The sequence below is a fragment of the Sylvia atricapilla genome, chromosome 6 (assembly GCF_009819655.1).
Source record: "Sylvia atricapilla isolate bSylAtr1 chromosome 6, bSylAtr1.pri, whole genome shotgun sequence".
In the NCBI taxonomy this organism is placed as follows: Eukaryota; Metazoa; Chordata; class Aves; order Passeriformes; family Sylviidae; genus Sylvia; species Sylvia atricapilla.
In genome coordinates, this window is record NC_089145.1 from 30038096 (window position 1) to 30056078 (window position 17983).

The window sequence follows — 17983 nt, forward strand, 5'->3', positions numbered from 1 at the left end:
AATCATTCCTATTAACCATGCTTTGACTCACATTAAGAAGTAACCTGAGAGCATGAAATTGATTCCTTTTACATGAAACATGAACTGGAAGATGTCATCCAGCATACCAGTGGGCTTTCAGGTGACTCAGTCAGACTACTAGTGTGGGCGTGGAGACTTAGGAATGGGTGCTTCTCTGTGCACATCTATTCCTCCTGAGCTTTGCCACTTGCTAACATCAACACAGCCATGAGAGTTACTACCAGACCAGAATTCATGAGTCTCCCTGCAGGTTAGGGCTGGAGTTTTCAGTTGGAATGCTTTAATTTTTACATACTGTGCAATAGAAAAAGAATGTGTTTTGTCACTTTGAATGAGTTTATTCTGATCCAGTCTGTTTCTTTATCTTCTGTGTTTCACAATATTTTATTCACTTACTTTCCCCTCAAGCCTTGGCTATATATTTCACCACGGTTTGTGTCTTCTCTCTCCTTGACATTTTTTAAAGATCTGTGATGTCATTTCTAAATGGGAACAAGCCTTAAAAGAATTGCATCCTGGGAAATATGAAGGTGGCACAAGAATTGTAAAGTTGACCTATAAGAACAGGTACTGTCCTCTGTTGGGTGGCCTTACTGCTGCTGTCAATTAAACATTCTAGACTGCATGTATCTGTGTAGATCACCAGTAACTTATACTGGTCATAAGTTACTATGACCAAAACTATTTTAGCTAAGAAGCAGTCAAATTATACAGGAGATGTGATGGCTTTTGTCTGTTACATTTAGAAAAGCATATGGCCTAGGGGTAAAACCCAAACCACTTTGCAATAGCAGAATAGACTTAAAATGAGTTAACAGCTAGCTGCAGCACAAAAAGGCATCCTTGGCACAGTTTCATTTGCCTATATCCTAAAACAATTGAAGAATGTGTACTAGGTGAGAGGAAGAGAGACCTAGAGGAAAACACTGGTGAAAACAAGTATGCAGAAACTTGCAATTAACTGAACAATCACAAAGATGAAAATGATACAAGAACAATGTTCTAAATCACATAAGCTGTAGAGGAGCTATGTAGTAGCAGTGCCCAAACCTTATAAAGAAAGAAATGTTAAAGGTTAGATGATGAAAGATGGTAGAAAAGGGAAGTACAACACAAAGATCTAAATCAAAAATTGTATTGAGTTATTAACTTACAATACAGATAGAAATTCTGAGTTACAGTAAATCAAGAGCTGTATGAGAACAAGGAATGAATTCTCTTTGCAGGTGAAACAAAGGCTGCCCCAGAACTGAACAGGGAGTTCAATAGTGAACATATGAAGATTTTGTTGACTGTAATGGTGGAAACAAATTTCTGTCAGCTTTGTTAGTTGGTATAATAGAGGTGAAAGCAGAAGTTAATGCTTTTGACCCAGAAGGCTGTATGTGTTTCAGGAGTGAAACTGCAGTATTATTTTGTTGGGCTGGAATGTGCATAGGCTAGACAGCAAGGATGTTTCGATAAGGTCTTTCCAAGGCTGGACTGTTCTGTCTTGTTTCCAAGGACTCTGATAAAACATTTGTAAGGTCAATATGGTCCTAATAGTGTAGGTCATCTCAAAGTAACATACAAATAAATAAACTGGAATGAATATCTCATGTAGTGGAATTGTGGAATTTATAGCTATAGATGCAGCTTGAAATTAATATGTGAATTAGTCGCTATGGACTTGTAAGTATGAGGAATGGTTCTGGGAAGCATTCCCCAAGCTGGTGTTTTCAACCCTGACTAGCAATCTTGCTATACCACATCAAAAAAATACTAAGTGTGGATGGAATAAAAAACAAAAGGATGTTTTGATTCACAAGCATATTTCCTTAAACAAAGTCTGCTAATTAGGTCTTCTGTTTCCTGCTGAAGCAAACTGAAGCATTTTTTGATAAGTCTTTTTTAATTAGTGTAAGTGGTCAAATCCAAGCTGGCAAGTCTACAAGGCTGCGTCATAGAAGCTTATACATGTAGAGCAGAGGTAGTTTCCTTTTCTGTGATAAGCAGAGAAGGCCATAATTTAAATATTGCCTCTCTGTGCTTGATGGGGATGAATGGACACTGATGTAGCTTTGTCTAAAAGTGGTTGGCATACAGAATTAAAATAGCTTCCAAAGCTAGAAAGCATGTTTGGAGCCTCCTTGCTCAAATCTTGTTCATAAGGGAAGCTCCTCAACTTCCAAATCTGTCCAGTATCCCCTCAATGAAAAAAAACCCCAAACAAAACACATTTCTGTTTTGCCTCACCTTGATTCAAATTCCCAGCTGTACTTTCAGTTCACAGTATCTTTTTACCTTCACAATCCTCTCTACTTTTTAGACTTTATTTTCGGAGCCAGGCCAAAGGTGAGACAGACCGTGAGCGGTTGCTACTGGCCTTCCAAGTGAGCAATGAAATAGCCAATGGAAGGTTTCCTGTTAATAAGGAATTAGCTCTGGAAATGGTGGCTCTAATGGCTCAGGTGAGTATGGCAGAAATCCTCTCTTTCGTCCTCCTTCAGCTACGCACTGTGCTTGAATAAGCAGCTCCCTTTTACATCAAAAGCACATCAAGCATACATTGTGATGTATCAAACAAACACACTGTCAGATGTATTATGACAAATAATGTTAGAACACTGTTGTAGGGAAATTTGCTCTAGCTGTGCCTCTCCTTTCCTTCTCAAGGAAAAATACTGGAAAAATCAGAGTGAGGCTGGACTATCACCAGACCTGCTGCAATTAGTGCCTTAGAAGAGACATGGAAATAGTACCACCACTAGAATTTCATTAATAGTAAAAACTTGCCCTCTTGCACTGCCAATACTCTCTTACTCAGGAAGAGCATCTTCTAAGATCCTCCATTAGGTCTCTAGGTTTGCATTTAGTATTTTACCACATAACACACACGTTGTGGGTTGTGGACATGATAAGCAGTATTAGAGTTTTTTACTGACCTGAGTGTTGTATTTGTTAAAGCAGCATAAACTGAGGTGAAGAAGCTGGGGACATGGTCCATACTGTTTACAAATATGCTGTTGTTTTAATTGGCCAGTTGAAAATAAATCCCCAAAGCCTGGCAGTTTGTACGGATGTGTCTCCTCACAACAAATACCTGGCTGAGATAATGTTCCACTCTCTGAGATCGCTAGATCATTCCTTGAGCAGTCATGTCCTCAGTGGTTGCTCTTTTGTACACATTTACTGTGGTTAATGCTGTAGACAACATTCCCCAGCCTGTCATTTATTAGTCATTTTGCATGACTAATAAACACGGTAGTTACCAGTAGAGTCCATGGAATGTTCTACTGTGTTAAAAACCTCATAGTTCTGGTGCACTATAAACTATAATCTTGTCTTAGGTGGAATATGGGGATTTGGATCGACCAGGATCTTCAAGTCCTGGGGGAACACCACAATTGAAAATGCAGCATCTTCTCCACCAGGTTTTAGATAAATTCTACCCCAAACACTACAAGCAAAACATTACTCCTGAACAGCTCAGGTAAGCTGTTCAATACTTTGCACTGAAATCAGCTTTCACTTGCCAAATTGTCTTTACACTTAAGAAATTTCAAGGAGCCCTGTCAAGATTATTTGATGTAGAATCTCAAACAAAACACATGTGTCAGGAAAAGGTTCCCTTAAAGGAAAAAAAACAATATAAAAAGAGCCAAATAACTGACTAATTTTGCCATAGGCAAGAAGTTTAGGCCTTTCACTTCCAAATTAGGCCTCTCAGTTTTGACAAACTAACCCAAGCCTAAGATGAATTCTCTGGGTTTTTGTTTTAAACTTCCCCCAAGTGTCAGTTGAGTCCAGATGCCTAACATTTGCAATGAGCCATAAAGCTAGCTCATACGGATTGCAGTAATTCTGGTAGGACATATTTTGGCAGGGTTTTTTGATGTTCTGACTTAGAAATTGTCACACACGATACAGAAAGCTCAAGTACAAAATTCAGGTGTTTCCACAGATCTCAGATATATCTGATTTAAAGTGAGAGAATGGTCTTCTGACAGATCCTAACCTACTTAGGGATGGAACTACCTCAACTACCTCCTTTTGGAAGCAAATTCCATCTGCATGTAGCAAGGTAGCTGCCAAACCATCCCTAGTGAATCAAATCAAGAGTGAGTTAATATATATTGCCACTCCATATAGAGCATCCTACAGGCAAGGCATGAGGAAGGTGAGAAGTGTGTGGAAGTAGAGAAAGGCTAAAATAAATTCAGGTTGTAGAACTGATAGTGCTAACAGCCCTATCTTTAAGTGCTGTGTAGAATAGCCCTTTTGGAGCAAAGAAGTACATTTATTAACTCTTCTAATTTTACACATCTTTCCTTGGAAGACATTGGTAAATAGTACTGTCTTGTGTCTTGGATTCCTAAAGGCAACTGACAGACAGGCTGGCAACAAAATGGATGGTGCTGCAGGGGTGCTCTCCACCAGAATGCATTCGCATTTATTTGACGGTGGCCCGGAAATGGCCTCTCTTTGGAACCAAAATATTTCTTGCTAAGGTAACTGGAGCACACTTTCTTCTGTTTCCAAGAGTGTATTATCTGAGCACAGGCATTACACAGTCTCTGGTAACATGGGTTGAAAACGCTTCCACTTCAGAAAGGGAAAAAATTGAACCACCCTGTTCTGAACAAGCAGCCCTAGTACCATATAGTTTGAAAAAGAAGGAAGACAAGTATATTCTAACCACTAGGGGTTAGTAATGTTCAGTAAATAAATACTGAAGGTTCCCTGGCTGTGTCAACTGGTCATGATACAGGGATACTACCTGTCTTTACAAGCCTTGCCAAAGCGTTCTCAGGCACGATTTTTCCTGGACATCAAGACTGCAATGGTAGTTTAAAAAATAACATTTACATACCACAGTGGGAGAGGAAGGGAAGAGTCCCCTGTACATCACACCTGGCAGCTCATGCCAGCTGTAAGGAGAATGGGCTCTCTGCTTGACACAGAACTGGATGCTTTCCTTGCCACATGAGAGAGGCAAGCAGTGCCTGTGTCCTGTTGCAGACATCGGGTAAGCTACCAGCCCACAGGCATCAGTGGGAGAGTAAAGAAGAGCTGGAGGGAGTGGTTCCCCCAGTAGCTTGTACCATCCCTCACCCCATTCTGGGCTAGATCTCTGTACCTGTCGCTCGTGCCTGAACTAGTATCCTAGCACATAATGGCTATCTGAGAGATCTTGTTTTGGCATTAACCATCTTCCCCATCCCAGCAGAAATTCCTGCTGTTGAAAGCTTGAGGGAGGTCTTCTTCATGGTTACATGTCTCTTGTTTTGAAGTGAAAGTTGCTCTGGTTACAGGAAAAAGTCTAATGATGAAAGGCACCTCTTGAGTAAATATACAAAAAGTTTTCAAAATACAGTTATTTCCACTGTCAGGACTAAAAGAGGTTACTGTCAGAAGAGGTTACTGGTATTTGATGTTACTGACAGAATATGTAAGTGAGTATACTGAAGAATCAGAATATAGAATAGGTCCACCCACAGGTGAAATAATGTTGGTATTCCTGATGATTAACATATTTTATAACTTTCCAGCAGTTAAACAGCAAAACCTATGGCATTAGTCATGTAATAGCAGATTCCCAGGAAAGATTTTATGTCATTAGCCATAACAAGTCATCTTCAACACACAATTGATGCACATTTGCCATAAGATTCTGTAAGAAACAAAATGGCATTGATGTGATGGTACTGGGTGCACTGATACAGAAACCAGCAAGTTTCACTGCCTTCCTGACAGATAGGAGCAGTATAAACACATATGCTGAGCAGAGTTGCCATGCTGTTGCTCTGTCCTAGCATTTCCTTCAGTTTTAACCATACTGATAGCATCTAATTAATGTCAAAGGCTTTGTTATCTTTGTATCTCTTGTGCCACTACTCCAAAAAGTGCATGTAAATCAGAAAATGTTATTCCAAATTCTTGGGAAAGCTGTCTTAAAAATCAAACCAGGTCACACCAGTAAGCTTTTAGGATTTTTTTTTTTTATCATCTTCACTTTATCCTTAAATCTCAACATTTATATCAGAAACATGATTCTGTGATGGTCAAGAAATACCTGAATTAATAACTTTCTTTCTCTACAGCCTATTTTGCCTTCCTCATTGGAAGACTGTCCAGTCTGGATAGCTGTGAATGAAGATGGTGTCAGCATACTGGATTATAACACAATGGTATGTTGAGGAACACTGAGTAAGAGCAATACCTTACCTAGCACAGAAAGACATTCCCCTGAGTCCAGTGAAAGTCACTAACAGTTTGTCTTTAACTTCAAATGGATCCAGAATTTAGTTTGTAAAAGTCAGAGATGAGGGGAGTAGTCAGTATTATGTTTGAACACTCCATAGACAAAGGAAAATTACAGCTGCAGTGTAAGGTAGGGCAGCAAACATGTTCATATATCTTGCAAAATCTCAGTGGTGTGTACTTTACTACCACCATCTGGAATATAACAAAATCTGTACTATGAAGCAGTGAAGTATGGAGCACACCAGGAGAAAACTTAGAAATGCAGTTCTCACTTGAGCTTTCTCTGCCAGCTCTTACTATAGAGCTATCTACTGCCCTTCACTGCTGGAGACCTGGTGTTCTTGCAGGAAGTAGCAATATAAAGCAATATATTAGTTTAAGGTAGACATTTTGAGTTTTTTACAGAACTATGACTAATTCAATCTCTCTGTCTGCAGCATTTGAAGGTCTCTTATTCATATTCCTCTGTGCTGACCTTTGGAGGCTGTCGAGATGACTTCATGATTGTTGTCAGTCAAATGAAAGAAAGAAGTTCTGGAAAACATAGCACTGAAAAACTCCTCTTCACAATGGCAATTCCAAAGGTAATTAGAAATGAAAAGTGAGTTTCTTTCCAGCTGGCAGCATCAGGCTGAGTGTTTTGTACAAGCCTCGGGGACTGGTATTTGTGACTGCTGCACCAGCTATATATATATTCAACAAATCCTTTGTAAGCTGGAACCTTTCAACAAGAAGCTTATTTTACATAACTCTTAAAGACAGAACTTCATTTTAAAACTGAACAATTCCATGGGAGAAAGCCATTTACAAAAGCTACGCGGTCAATAGATTGTAAAAATCAAAGGGCATTCTTACCTCTAGTTGACCTACAGTTAATCATTTTCTCTTTTTCCCAGATTGTTGAAGCAACACTTCTGATTGCCAGCTACATTAACTATCATTCGAGTCCTTCACTGCTGTCCTCCACACAGCCCTCACGAAGCAAAACACCTGCTAAGAAGCCCTGGGAGACTGAAAATCGGTGCTTTTTCCCTTCCGTGCCCCAAAGCACAAAGAGGCCCACCCTGCTCTAAGGGCTTGTTTCACATGAGATAATTTTGTTGGTTATATACCACAGATTTATGCAGGCCCTGACTCCTTTTCCATAATAATAGACAAAGTTCCTTAGAGGTAGAGGCGGTGTACTTTCTTTTTAAAAAAAATTGATTTGGGGGACTGTGCAGGAGTTTCCTTTCCATGACACATTCCATCCAAAATACCATTCCTCAGGTCATTTGCCTGCACAGTGCTCCAGTCATTACATCTGGACTCATTTTTCCATCTTCTACTGTACTGCCTTGCTTTACAAGTACATACATTTTCTTTGATCCCTCCCATATTCAGCATTCAAAAGACAGAAACTTGTGTCCTTGCTCTGACATGAAAGAAAGACATTGCTGAAAAGGAAGAGGAATTAAAACTCACAAGAACAATTCTGATGCAAGTCAAGGGTGATTTGAGATCTGAAATAGGGAATATAAAATTACAGTTCAGCAGTACTTAAAGAGTATTTTCAACTTTAAATAAAGGTGGAAGCCTAAGATCTCTTTGCATGTTGACCTCAACATGCAGAACATGTTGAACGTGAACAATTGGGACTGGAACAGTGTCAGAGGATGCCCTGGCACCTACAGGACCAATACATTTTGGAAGCCAATGCTGTTCTATGCAATAGATGAACATTAGATTGCTGCTGCAGGGCAGGGCTCAGTGTGTCACATGTTCCACTGCCAGACAAGCACTTTCAAAGACTTTCTGATAACCACTATTGTAGATGTGTTTGGAACTGCACATTATCTCAGACAAAGAAAGACAAGGCAAGCAAACTGTACTTTTTCTGTCTTTCAGCAACTAGGACAGATCTCCCCAGACAAGCTCTGCCATTCTGACTTGACAGAAGCTGCTTCTTTCAAACTCCTGCTTCCTTCATGTACTGTAAGCAAGGAGGAGGTAGTCAGCAAATGTGTACTCACGTTCTTCTGACTTTCCTGAAGAACATTGGTAGGTTTGATTTCTTTTTTTGTTTTTTGATCTGTTTCAAAGGGACTTCATTATGATAAAGTTACTGAATTTTAAGCAAATAAAAGAAAAATAGCATTTCTGCGTAAAAAAAATCTAAATCTACTTCATTTAAGTTCAGCTAAGGAAGAATAACTGCACTTTGAAAAGTACCATGTCCAACTTCATAATAATTATGCATTCATGGGCAGTTTTCCCAAATTAAAACAGTGTGAATCCAACCACTAGAGAGAAGTCAGTAATAGCAAACCAGTTATTTGCAAATAAACAAACCAACCATATCAGTGTTTCTTCCCCCTAGTACCTGCCACCAACCTTGACACATCCAGCTAACGCATAAGGGGGAGTTGATACATCAGGAAGGTTTTTTTTTCATGCTTATGATGGATACAAAGCCACAAAGTAAAAGAGAAGAGTGGGGGGCAAACAAAACTTGTTCTAAACAATCCCTCATCAGGATCTTTGTAATATGAAACAAAAAAACCCAACCAACCAAAACAAACCCAACCCAAAACCATCCCATGGTGAGTTATAGAAAAGTATGGCAGACCTAAGACAGGAAGAGATTGTATGAACAGTGACCTGATTTTCACATACTGTAATGTATCCACTTGTTATTAATTTAAAGACCATCCCTTGAAGGTACAGAGAAGGGTAGAAGTTTTCTGAGCCGAAAATAACTTTAAGGAGGTATTTAGTAATTTTTGTTTTCCCTTAGTTTCTTTCTAGTCTCTATATATCCTGATAGTAGTTTGTGTTTCCCCTCTCTCTCACAATTATCTTAGTACAGCTATGTCAGTTTGAAATACACAAAGTATTAATCCTCCTCACTCTATCACCTGTGCCTAACAATTTCTCCTGTATCTGAAGGTCTGTTGGACAGTTTGCCTCTGGTATCCCAATAGTAACATAGCTGCTTCAGAATAGGCTGGAGCCCTCATCACTGCTGGGGATGCTCAAGGCATAGAAGTCTCCAGTTCACAGGCTTTGTTTCCTCACAGTGCTAATACTCATGTCCTCAGAAACTTGAGACTTGTGCCAGGGCAAACAGAAAGCAGAGATGTTACGTAGACAGGAGCTCTCCTGAAACTCGTTTTCTGCCACAATTGCACTTTAAATTGAGTAGCACGATACACTTCCTTGTTTCTTAAAAATATTCACCAATACTTGAGTGTTTCAGGGACTGTCCCACTCTGATGGGTGCACATACCCCTCCTAATTTATAGCTTACCTGTTTTCAAATACCCCACCCTGTGCAGATACCTCCTTTGTATGATTCTTTGGTAGAGAAAATTATTTTTTATTTTAATTAGTGTCTTTGGCAATGACTGTTAATGCAGCATAGAATGAGATGACAAAAGCCTTTGTGTTCCTAACTGCTGTGTGTAAGTAAAAGGCTGTCTGGAAAATACTGTGAGATTTGTTTGTTCCTAATAAAATACAGCTCATGCATTAATGACCATGAATTAAATGTATATTATTCCCAGAATGAAATAAAATATTTTAAAAGCCAAAATATTCTTGATGTAAACAGAAAAGAACATAGATTGTGTTTGGTATTCAGGCACAAACCATAGCTGGTACAAACCTGCCCTAGATTGATTCCTTGTTTATCTCTGCTGATCTTCTCTCAGCTTCAGTGGATGACTACACCATGAGCACAAGATGTTCACACCTTCAAAAGACTGATAAAACAATCCTTCAGACTTCCTGCTGTGACAGCTTCTTGGTAATTTCTTCATATTCTGAGGACTTAATGGGATTCTTACAGCATAATCAGCATTTCCAGCACACTCTTGAGCCCATGAGTCTGTCCACTCTGTTGAGACATCTTTTCTTTTCTGACACAAAAGTCAGTGGCACATCCCCAAGCTGCTGTCTTTCACTTGGAGAACCAGAATACTTCCTGTGACATGAGTTAACCTCTGTCTTTCAAACTTTGTGACACTGTGGGAAAAACCCCACAAGTCCCCTTATCTCTACCTTACTGCATGATGGTATGATGCCAAGTGTTCATTTACAGTTTATGTGGACAAGCATGGTACAGTGTTGTACGCAAAACAAGCAGGAATCCAGGCTCCTGCCAGCTTGTGGGTTTGACACTTCAGTCTTCTCGTTTGTATTTCTATGGAGTCATGGAATATGGAAAGAAAAATACCAGTTAAGTGTTACAGTAACTTTTAGCTTATCAACAAAGAAGAATTTCCCAACCTTATGTTACCACCAAGAGCACAGATCAATAAAACTTCATTGTCATTACTATCATTTTCAACAACAAATGTGCCTCATATTCTCAGAGTAACTGATGTGGCCCTTTAAATGCCCCATCTTTTCCATGTCCTGTGTCAACAGGCCCTGCCCCATCCAGCAATGGGTTCTCATTTTCCTTGTGTTCCTTTTGACAGTTAAGCGCTTACTGACACCATTCTTGTTGCCTTTGACATCCTTCAACTGATCCATCTCCGCTGGGCTTTAGCTTTTCTAACTACATCTCCAGCAGTGTTGCTACATTCCTCCCAAATTACTTGTCCCTAATTCCACCTTCTGTCTACTTCCTTTTTGTGTTCAAGCATTGCCAGGAGCAGCTTGCTCATCCATGCAGGCTTCCTGGCATTTCTGCTTGACTTCCTACTCATTGGGATGGACTGTTCTTCATCTCAGAAGAAATGATCCTTGACTATCAATCTGCTTTCTCAGATCCCTCTTCCCCTCTAGGGCCCCATCCCATGGGACTCTTTCAGGCAGATCCCTGAAGAGGTGAGTCTTCAGATCTCTTGTTTATTTCGCTAAACATAAATGAATGCAACAGTTTAATTCTGTGGTTTTGTCCTGAAATTCTCCTGTGATCAGGAAGTTACTATCTGAGCCCACTCTGGTACTTTAAGTGTGTTTTTCAAACAAAGGGATAAATAAAAACCAAAGAATGCATCTTTATGACAGTCCAACAAAAGTTATTTTGTAAATTTAGTAAGATTTTTAGATGCATGGAAGAGTAAAAAATGCATTTTCTTGTCTCCCTTTTCCCTATTTCCCCATAATTCTTTTCTGGAGAGGCAAGAAAAAACCTTTTCTGTCTGAGCCTAAAAAGATCTGTTCATGGGGCAGTTTTGCTTGTTTTTCCATGTGTCCCTCTGAGTCCTGCTGAAAGTCTGCTGCCTTTTTTTCAGCTATTTTATTTTATTTGATTGTGGAGCTGTCTTCCGCTGCTCCAGGATCTCTTGACAACTTTTGTACACTTCTATCAAGCAGTCCAGTCGTGGCTTGGAGCTCTAGAAGTCAAACAACAGAGAATCAGGCTCTGAACTGAAACACCAATTAATTTTACCCAAACAGCAAACAGTGGTCAAAGTACAATGATTTTTCGTCAATTCTCTTGTCTATGTGAGAAATACGTGATTTATATTACTGTTACTAAACATCTTTACAACTGTGGGACTGACTGAGCAAATATCAGTGGAATAGACTATTTATACTCCTAAGTATTTAGCTGAAGACTGACTGCATCCAGTCACAAACTGCATCCAAATTACAGAACAGTCACCAGCAGCAGGTGAATTAAGGACAGAGAGGACTGAACAGCTCAGCAGTCTAAGAAGTGAGGTACCTCTATACTGCTTACCACCCCTCAAGGATAAGGGCATTGTTGTGTTAGGCATGAACACAAAGCAAATCTATTCAAAAAATGGGATTATGAACAGTCAGAACATGTTAGCAAGAGAAGAGAGAGGGGAGATGAGGTAACAGCAACACAAACAAGTTATACATTAAGCAAATTGGTCATGGCTTGTACCATGACCATTGTCAGCAGGTCAGGCAGGGGAAGTCATTCCAATGCCAAGGAGGTTTTATGAGAACTTTTGGTACACAGAGCTGAGAGAAAAATCAACAGCAGCACAGTGCCAGAGTTATGGTGGTAACCCTGAGCACAGGACTACACAGAAAGCTCTACAACCCCTCAGCACCATATGTGAGCCAAAAACTTCTAGTTCATGCAAATTCCTGGCTGGGTTCAGACTGACACAACTCCCTAGTACATCAATTCTGCGAGACTTCAAATGCCACCCACCCTGGCAGCCCAACCAGGGAAAGGGAACTGTCATCAGCTACCTGTAGGTGAATAAAACTATCCTTAAACAACTGGTGCACACACAGAAACCACAATCTGGATTCAGTCAAACACCATTCAGTCAAACTCACCTGAAAGAGTGGCACAACCTCAGATATTCCCTGAGGATTTTCAGGATCCTGGAGAAGGATACACAGGTAGTAGATAACTTTTTGCTACAAGACAAACAGACAAAAAATCACTGGAGTATAAAAATGCTACCAAACTGCCTGAGTTAGCACAGATATAGGTCTGTTTCAACTCACTGGGTTGAAGGCAAATCCTGTCAGATCACAGTCAAGTCTACAAATTTGTATCAATAGCTTTTGCTCAATACAGAAATAATTTTACCTGTTTTTTTCTGTTAAGTTTTTAACCTGACAAGAACACACACATGCTTGAAGGGTAAGGTCTGCTTTTCTACAGGAGCTTTGCAGAAAACCCCGGCAATAGGAAAAAGCATCGTTTGTGTTGCCTTAGCTTCTGATCTCCATCTTGACTACATATGAAGTCAGACATCAGGATTGGTAAGAACAGCATAACACAAAGAACTAAACCCATTAGCTCAATGCCAGTGGCATTATCCAAGGGATGGATTTGACTTTTTGAGGTTATTCATTTGGTTTAAGTTCTCCTTTAAAGGAGAGAGATGACAGAATAAAGAGAAAAATCTGCAGTAAAGCTCCTGATGTCAGTAATGGATGGTGCTGTGTTTAACTGGTCTGGTAAATCATGCTCATGAAAATACACTGGATGTGAGTGTGCCCAGACACACGAAGACAGACTTAGTATGATTACCATATGGATGGCTTCATTGATAACCACATCCTTCACTTGACCCATCTCAATGAAGATTGTGCTCTCTTTCCCTGAGGCATAGGATGAAGTCACCTGAATGCCGAGTGAGCCGATGACCAAGAGGGATTCTTGGTCAATCTTCACGAAGTGCAGGTAAATGATCAGGCCAATCAGCGTGATGAAGATGGCGGCAGAGAGCACCATGCTATTCTGTAACACAAGCCAAGAAAAGGCAGAACTCTGGTCTTACAGTTACTTTAACACAGCTTTCAAGAAAGTAAAATTGCACAGTAAATTGTGCTGTATATTAAAGCTACAGGTGCAAAGTATTTTTATTTAGGTAGAGTCCTTTTATTCACCTGGCTGGCTGATATATATGTAATGAGGTTTAACTCAATCTTTGCAGTATGCACTAAAAGAATTGGGAGCTGAAACTGAAAAGTGCAAGAAAATTCTAGTCCCTTCCATGTTCAGTGCAGAAATCTCAACCCAAACAAGCCAGTTATATCAATGAGAGTTTATTATACCAACTTCTAAAGATGATGTCACTGACAAAGAAGTGTTGTGAAACGTTTATAAGAACCAAGATTCTCAGAACGGAGGGACCCTCCTTCAGGATAAACACTGCCCTGGTGGTTTTCTTATTATGAACTGCCACTCTAGCATTGTTCAAACCTCACCCTCTTCTTGCCTTAAATACCAATCCAAAGAAAATTTGCTTTATCCTGTACTTTGTCTAATGATCAATGTCTTTTGCATGCTGCAATCTTGGGACTGCTGTTACATTTTAATACATACCTGAGGACACTATGGTCACCAGTAAGACATCTGAAGACCTGGTAATAAATTCTAAAGGTCCACAACCTGCAACTTGTTTTGGGGACATGTTTTAGAGAACTTCAGGCCACCTACCCATGAATGAGAGCTATAACTGACACTTCCTAAAGAACTAGAACTGCGTGGCCCTACCAGTCAATCTGAGCTGTACTGTACCCGTACTACCATGTGAGCTAAAGGAGCCACGGCTTCAGGAAGTACACCGGACTTCTCTAGAAGTTTGTTATCACAGGGGAAAAAAAGACAGTCATGAAGTACAGACACTGAAATCCACAAAAAGAGATAGTTTCAGACCTGATTTCCTGGCAAAAGGAAGAATTGCAGTTATCTGAATGCAGGCTGCAAGAGCATGGGTAAAGGCAACCAAGAGGGAAACGGGTGGTAAACCACTGACTGTGGTGTATGTTTTCATAAAAAATGAAACTCGAACATGAACTATCTTTTCCTATCTGACTCCTGACAACTGACTCATAATGCAACCTCTATCTTCATTTCTTAGAAAAGATTTCTGAAAAAAATTGACATGCAACAGTCCAAGCATGGGTCACAGTGACCAGCTTCTTTACTCAAGCTACTGACTTGAGTCTGGACGTAAGTGGTCTGGGTCCAGCTTTTGATAAATCCAAAAGCATTAGTTTAGAAATCAGCAGCTTTTGAAATCTGGACTGCAAACATCTTTCTGCCTCCACTGTGAAAAGCAATGACATTCATGGTGCAGTGCTGAGTCACTCAGAAAAACTACTTTTGGGGATTAATAATCATTCACCTTCTTCAACTCCTCCTTAATTCCAGATTCTCACAATTCATCTCTCCAAGTGAGCACGTGGTATTTGTACTCACAAAAACGTGCCAGGCATCGTTCAGCACCCAGACATACATCTACCCTATCTGTCATGAGGCTACAAACCCACAGAGGCACCCGAGAAGCCACGGGGCGAGCAGGTAGCAGCCAGCGGCTGGCACAGCTCTCCCTTTGCCACCACGCACCCATCAGCTCGGCGTTCCCGGGACGCGGGGGACGCCCCGGAGAGGCGCTGAGCGCCTTCCCACGGGCTCCGGCCGCCCTCCACGCCCCGGGCGCCGCTAGCCAAACTGCTCCGAGGACACGCGCGGCCACCCAGCCCGCGGGATTCCCATGCGACGGCGGGACACGGGCCGAGGGCCCGAGGGCGGCGGGGCCCGAGCGGCGGCGGGGCCGGTACCTCGCTGAGCGCGAAGAGCCCGTAGGCCGCCAGCCAGACGGCGGAGGTGGCGGCGCTGAGCGAGCGCAGCTGCAGGCGGGGGCCGCGCACCGCCAGCTCCCGGCAGGACGCGCTGTGCTGGCGGCGCCGCAGCGCGATCGGCGCCCCGGAGGCCGAGCGGAAGCGCCGCTCCTCCGCCATGCCGGGCAGGCGGCACCCGGCCCGCCCGCGGGAGGAGCCTGAGCCGGGGGGAGGCTCCGCCGGCTCTGCCAGCCCTGCCCGGGCCGCCTGCCGGGCAGTGCCGCCGCCCGCTCCGGCCGCGGCGTGGGGCTGCCGCTGGGTCGTCTCGCTTGGCTGCACCTCGCCGGGCGTCTTTCCTTAATCCCGATGACATCAGCAGTTCCTGCGGTTTGCACAGGTTGATAATTCATTGCTTGCTTCCTCTGTTTATGGAGTATGAGTTTTAAAGGGCATAAGGTTTAGTGCTGCTGCACGTGTCTCTTGCCGTGATGAAGAGACGGGTTTTCATGGAATCATAGAACTTTAAGGGGTTGGAATGAACTTAAAGATCATCTAGTTCTACACCACCCACCTTGGAAAGGGACACCTCACACTAGACCAGGTTGCTCAAGGCCTTATTCAACCTTGCTTTGAACACTGCCAGAGTTGGAGCATCCACAACCTCCTTGGGCAAGCTGCTCCAGTGTCTCACCACCCTCAAAGGAAAAAAAAAATTCTAGTATCTAACTTAAATTAACCCTCTTTCCATTATTCCTTGCCCTATCACTACAATTCCGGATGAAAAGTTCCTCTCTGGCTTCCCAGAAGGTCTCCTTCAGATACTGGAAGGTTTCTGTGAGTTCTCCTTGCAACATTCTCTTCACCCAATGGTTCTCCTTCCCTCTTTTGTTTTTACCATCTGCGACTACTTAAATGTATGTTCTTGTCTGTACCATGCTTAACTACAAGCTCTTCTGATTTTTTCCCCCCAAGGTTTAAAGCAGGGTTTTTTGGTCCCTTGACATCTAAATACATGATAAATTGGAGACTCGGCTTTGCATACAGAGATCTAATGGGTCTTTGTATTGTGCTCCCTTTAATGCATTTCAGTCATTACTTCACGTGACTTATGTGGCAGTAATATAAAACTATAGCTCTGTTACTTCCAAACTGCCATCCTGATTCCTTTGGCCTTTCAGGTTTTTCCCTTCTCCCACAGTTTTTGAGTGAGCGTTAGCTTGGATTGCAGATGCCACCTTTCTGTAAGCAATTTACTTCATTCATGGTATCTTCAGAGCTCTTAGATGGATACTGTAATTATAAAAAACCCTGTTAACTTGTTCTCACAGGGACAGCAAAGGAGTCTTAAAGGGACATGAAAAAGCGAGTGGCATCAGAGAATCACTACCGAGGTCTTTGCTTTGCCTGGAGGAGTGGTTGGTGGCTGCTATCCATTGGAAGTCTTGTGCAGTATGTCCAGGATCTCACTGTTACACAAGAGACCAGGTGAAGGGATGGGCTGGAGCTCTGAAGAGGAAAGGTGAGCTGGCCTGAAGGGGAAAAATGTAACAGCCGACAATGAACTGCAGAAATGGAGAAGGAAATACTGAAGTTCAAAAGAGGGTGAAAGAAGTTCATCGATGAAGTGAAAAGTGGAAAGAACTCAGTAAATTGAAAACAGGCTTTAAAAGAGGGAAGAAAGGTTTGAAATGGCAGGTAAGAAGGACTGAAGTAAATAAGCAGGAGTTACGACAGCTGGTATGACAGCCTCGGAGGTGGGGACAGGGAGAAGGGGAGAGAAAAATCAGAGTAGGGGATAGAAGAGGTAAAAGCACTGTGAACAGCGAGGTCAGTAACAGGATAGGAAAGAAACGTGAGCTCCTGGATGAGTGGTAACGATAATTCACATTAACAAGAAGACATGGGGAGTTACCGAGATACAGAGACAGGAGAACTTGAAAGTCTTAAGAGGAAAAAGCAAAAGTACGCTTGGATTTTTAGGTATGTGTCACTGTTTAACCGTGTTCATGCCCTGTCATCTCATGAACTGTCAGCCTTTCTCTCAAGCTTGTACATAAAGACTGCACATTTGACAGTGGGAGTGGTGTTGCCTAGTCACAGCGGGGAAAGGTGAGGGATTTTCACTCGTTTTTAAATCATTTGTTAATCACCCTTCAAATGTGCCTCGAATAGGAACAGCTGGAGGGAGACCTGAGAATCGTCTCAGGCCACGATGCTCTGAGATCAATATTCGAGGCAGGTGCTGGAGGGGTGGCCCTCATGCTTTATCAAGGTCACCAGGTGACGAGCGTCGCCCGTTTTTCTTCAGTGAAGCCACGGAGCAGCGTTCCTGCGCGGAGGCTCTCGGAGCTCAGTGCGGCCGGACAGGGAACCCGGCTGAGGTGCCGCTTGTTCTCCGAGCCGCCGCCTGCGCCCCGGGCGGGGCGGGTACGACAGCGGCCACCCTCGTCCTGCGAGGGGTGCGGAGGGAGGCGGCCAAGGGGCGGCGGCCCCGCGGGGGCCCGGCAGCCGTGCCCGCAGCGGCGGCGGGGCGAGGCGGCCGCAGTGGAAAAACCCCGGGCGGGCGTGAGGGGAGCGGGGCGGGGCCGCGCGCGGGGGGGCGGGACACACCTCCGCGCGCGCGCGCTGCGGTTGGCCGGGCGGCACGGGGGCGGAGGGGCGGCGCGCGGGGGGGCGGCGCGCGGGGGGCGGCGCGGGGCGCTAAAGGGAGCGGGGC

The 17983-nt window shown here is 42.8% G+C and overlaps 2 protein-coding genes across 5 annotated transcripts in view; one reads left to right on the top strand and one right to left on the bottom strand.

The window, feature by feature from the left end:
• Positions 1 to 10284, top strand: part of PLEKHH1 (pleckstrin homology, MyTH4 and FERM domain containing H1) — a 54740-nt gene extending 44456 nt beyond the window's left edge. For 2 of the 4 annotated variants that reach the window (XM_066321374.1, XM_066321376.1), the window contains exons 23-29: positions 488 to 588; positions 2330 to 2471; positions 3351 to 3493; positions 4382 to 4511; positions 6105 to 6191; positions 6705 to 6851; positions 7164 to 7859. In XM_066321374.1, the coding sequence (XP_066177471.1) occupies positions 488 to 588; positions 2330 to 2471; positions 3351 to 3493; positions 4382 to 4511; positions 6105 to 6191; positions 6705 to 6851; positions 7164 to 7340 (927 nt within the window). In that variant the 3' untranslated portion in view covers positions 7341 to 7859. Of the gene's footprint in view, positions 1 to 487; positions 589 to 2329; positions 2472 to 3350; positions 3494 to 4381; positions 4512 to 6104; positions 6192 to 6704; positions 6852 to 7163; positions 7860 to 8154; positions 8822 to 9959 lie in introns of those variants that run through there. The other 2 variants (XR_010743830.1, XM_066321375.1) reach the window with 2 other exon arrangements.
• Positions 9461 to 15454, bottom strand: PIGH (phosphatidylinositol glycan anchor biosynthesis class H). The gene is made up of 4 exons (XM_066321382.1): positions 15268 to 15454; positions 13229 to 13438; positions 12523 to 12606; positions 9461 to 11594 (listed from the first exon to the last, which is right to left on the bottom strand). Exons 1-4 carry the CDS (start codon positions 15445 to 15447, stop codon positions 11493 to 11495), a joined length of 576 nt encoding a protein of 191 aa, XP_066177479.1. The 5' UTR covers positions 15448 to 15454; the 3' UTR covers positions 9461 to 11492.
• Positions 15455 to 17983: the final 2529 nt, after the last annotated feature.

What these genes read in the sequence shown, in the direction of transcription:
- PIGH (XM_066321382.1), bottom strand. Translation starts at nt 15,447, where the DNA reads ATGGCGGAGGAGCGGCGCTTCCGCTCGGCCTCCGGGGCGCCGATCGCG. An exon ending in GGCTCTTCGCGCTCAGCGAG is followed by an intron (nt 13,439 to 15,267) that starts GTACCGGCCCCG and finishes CTTGTGTTACAG; the next exon opens with AATAGCATGGTGCTCTCTGC. An exon ending in AGGTTGTGCCACTCTTTCAG is followed by an intron (nt 11,595 to 12,522) that starts GTGAGTTTGACT and finishes TTTGACTTCTAG; the next exon opens with AGCTCCAAGCCACGACTGGA.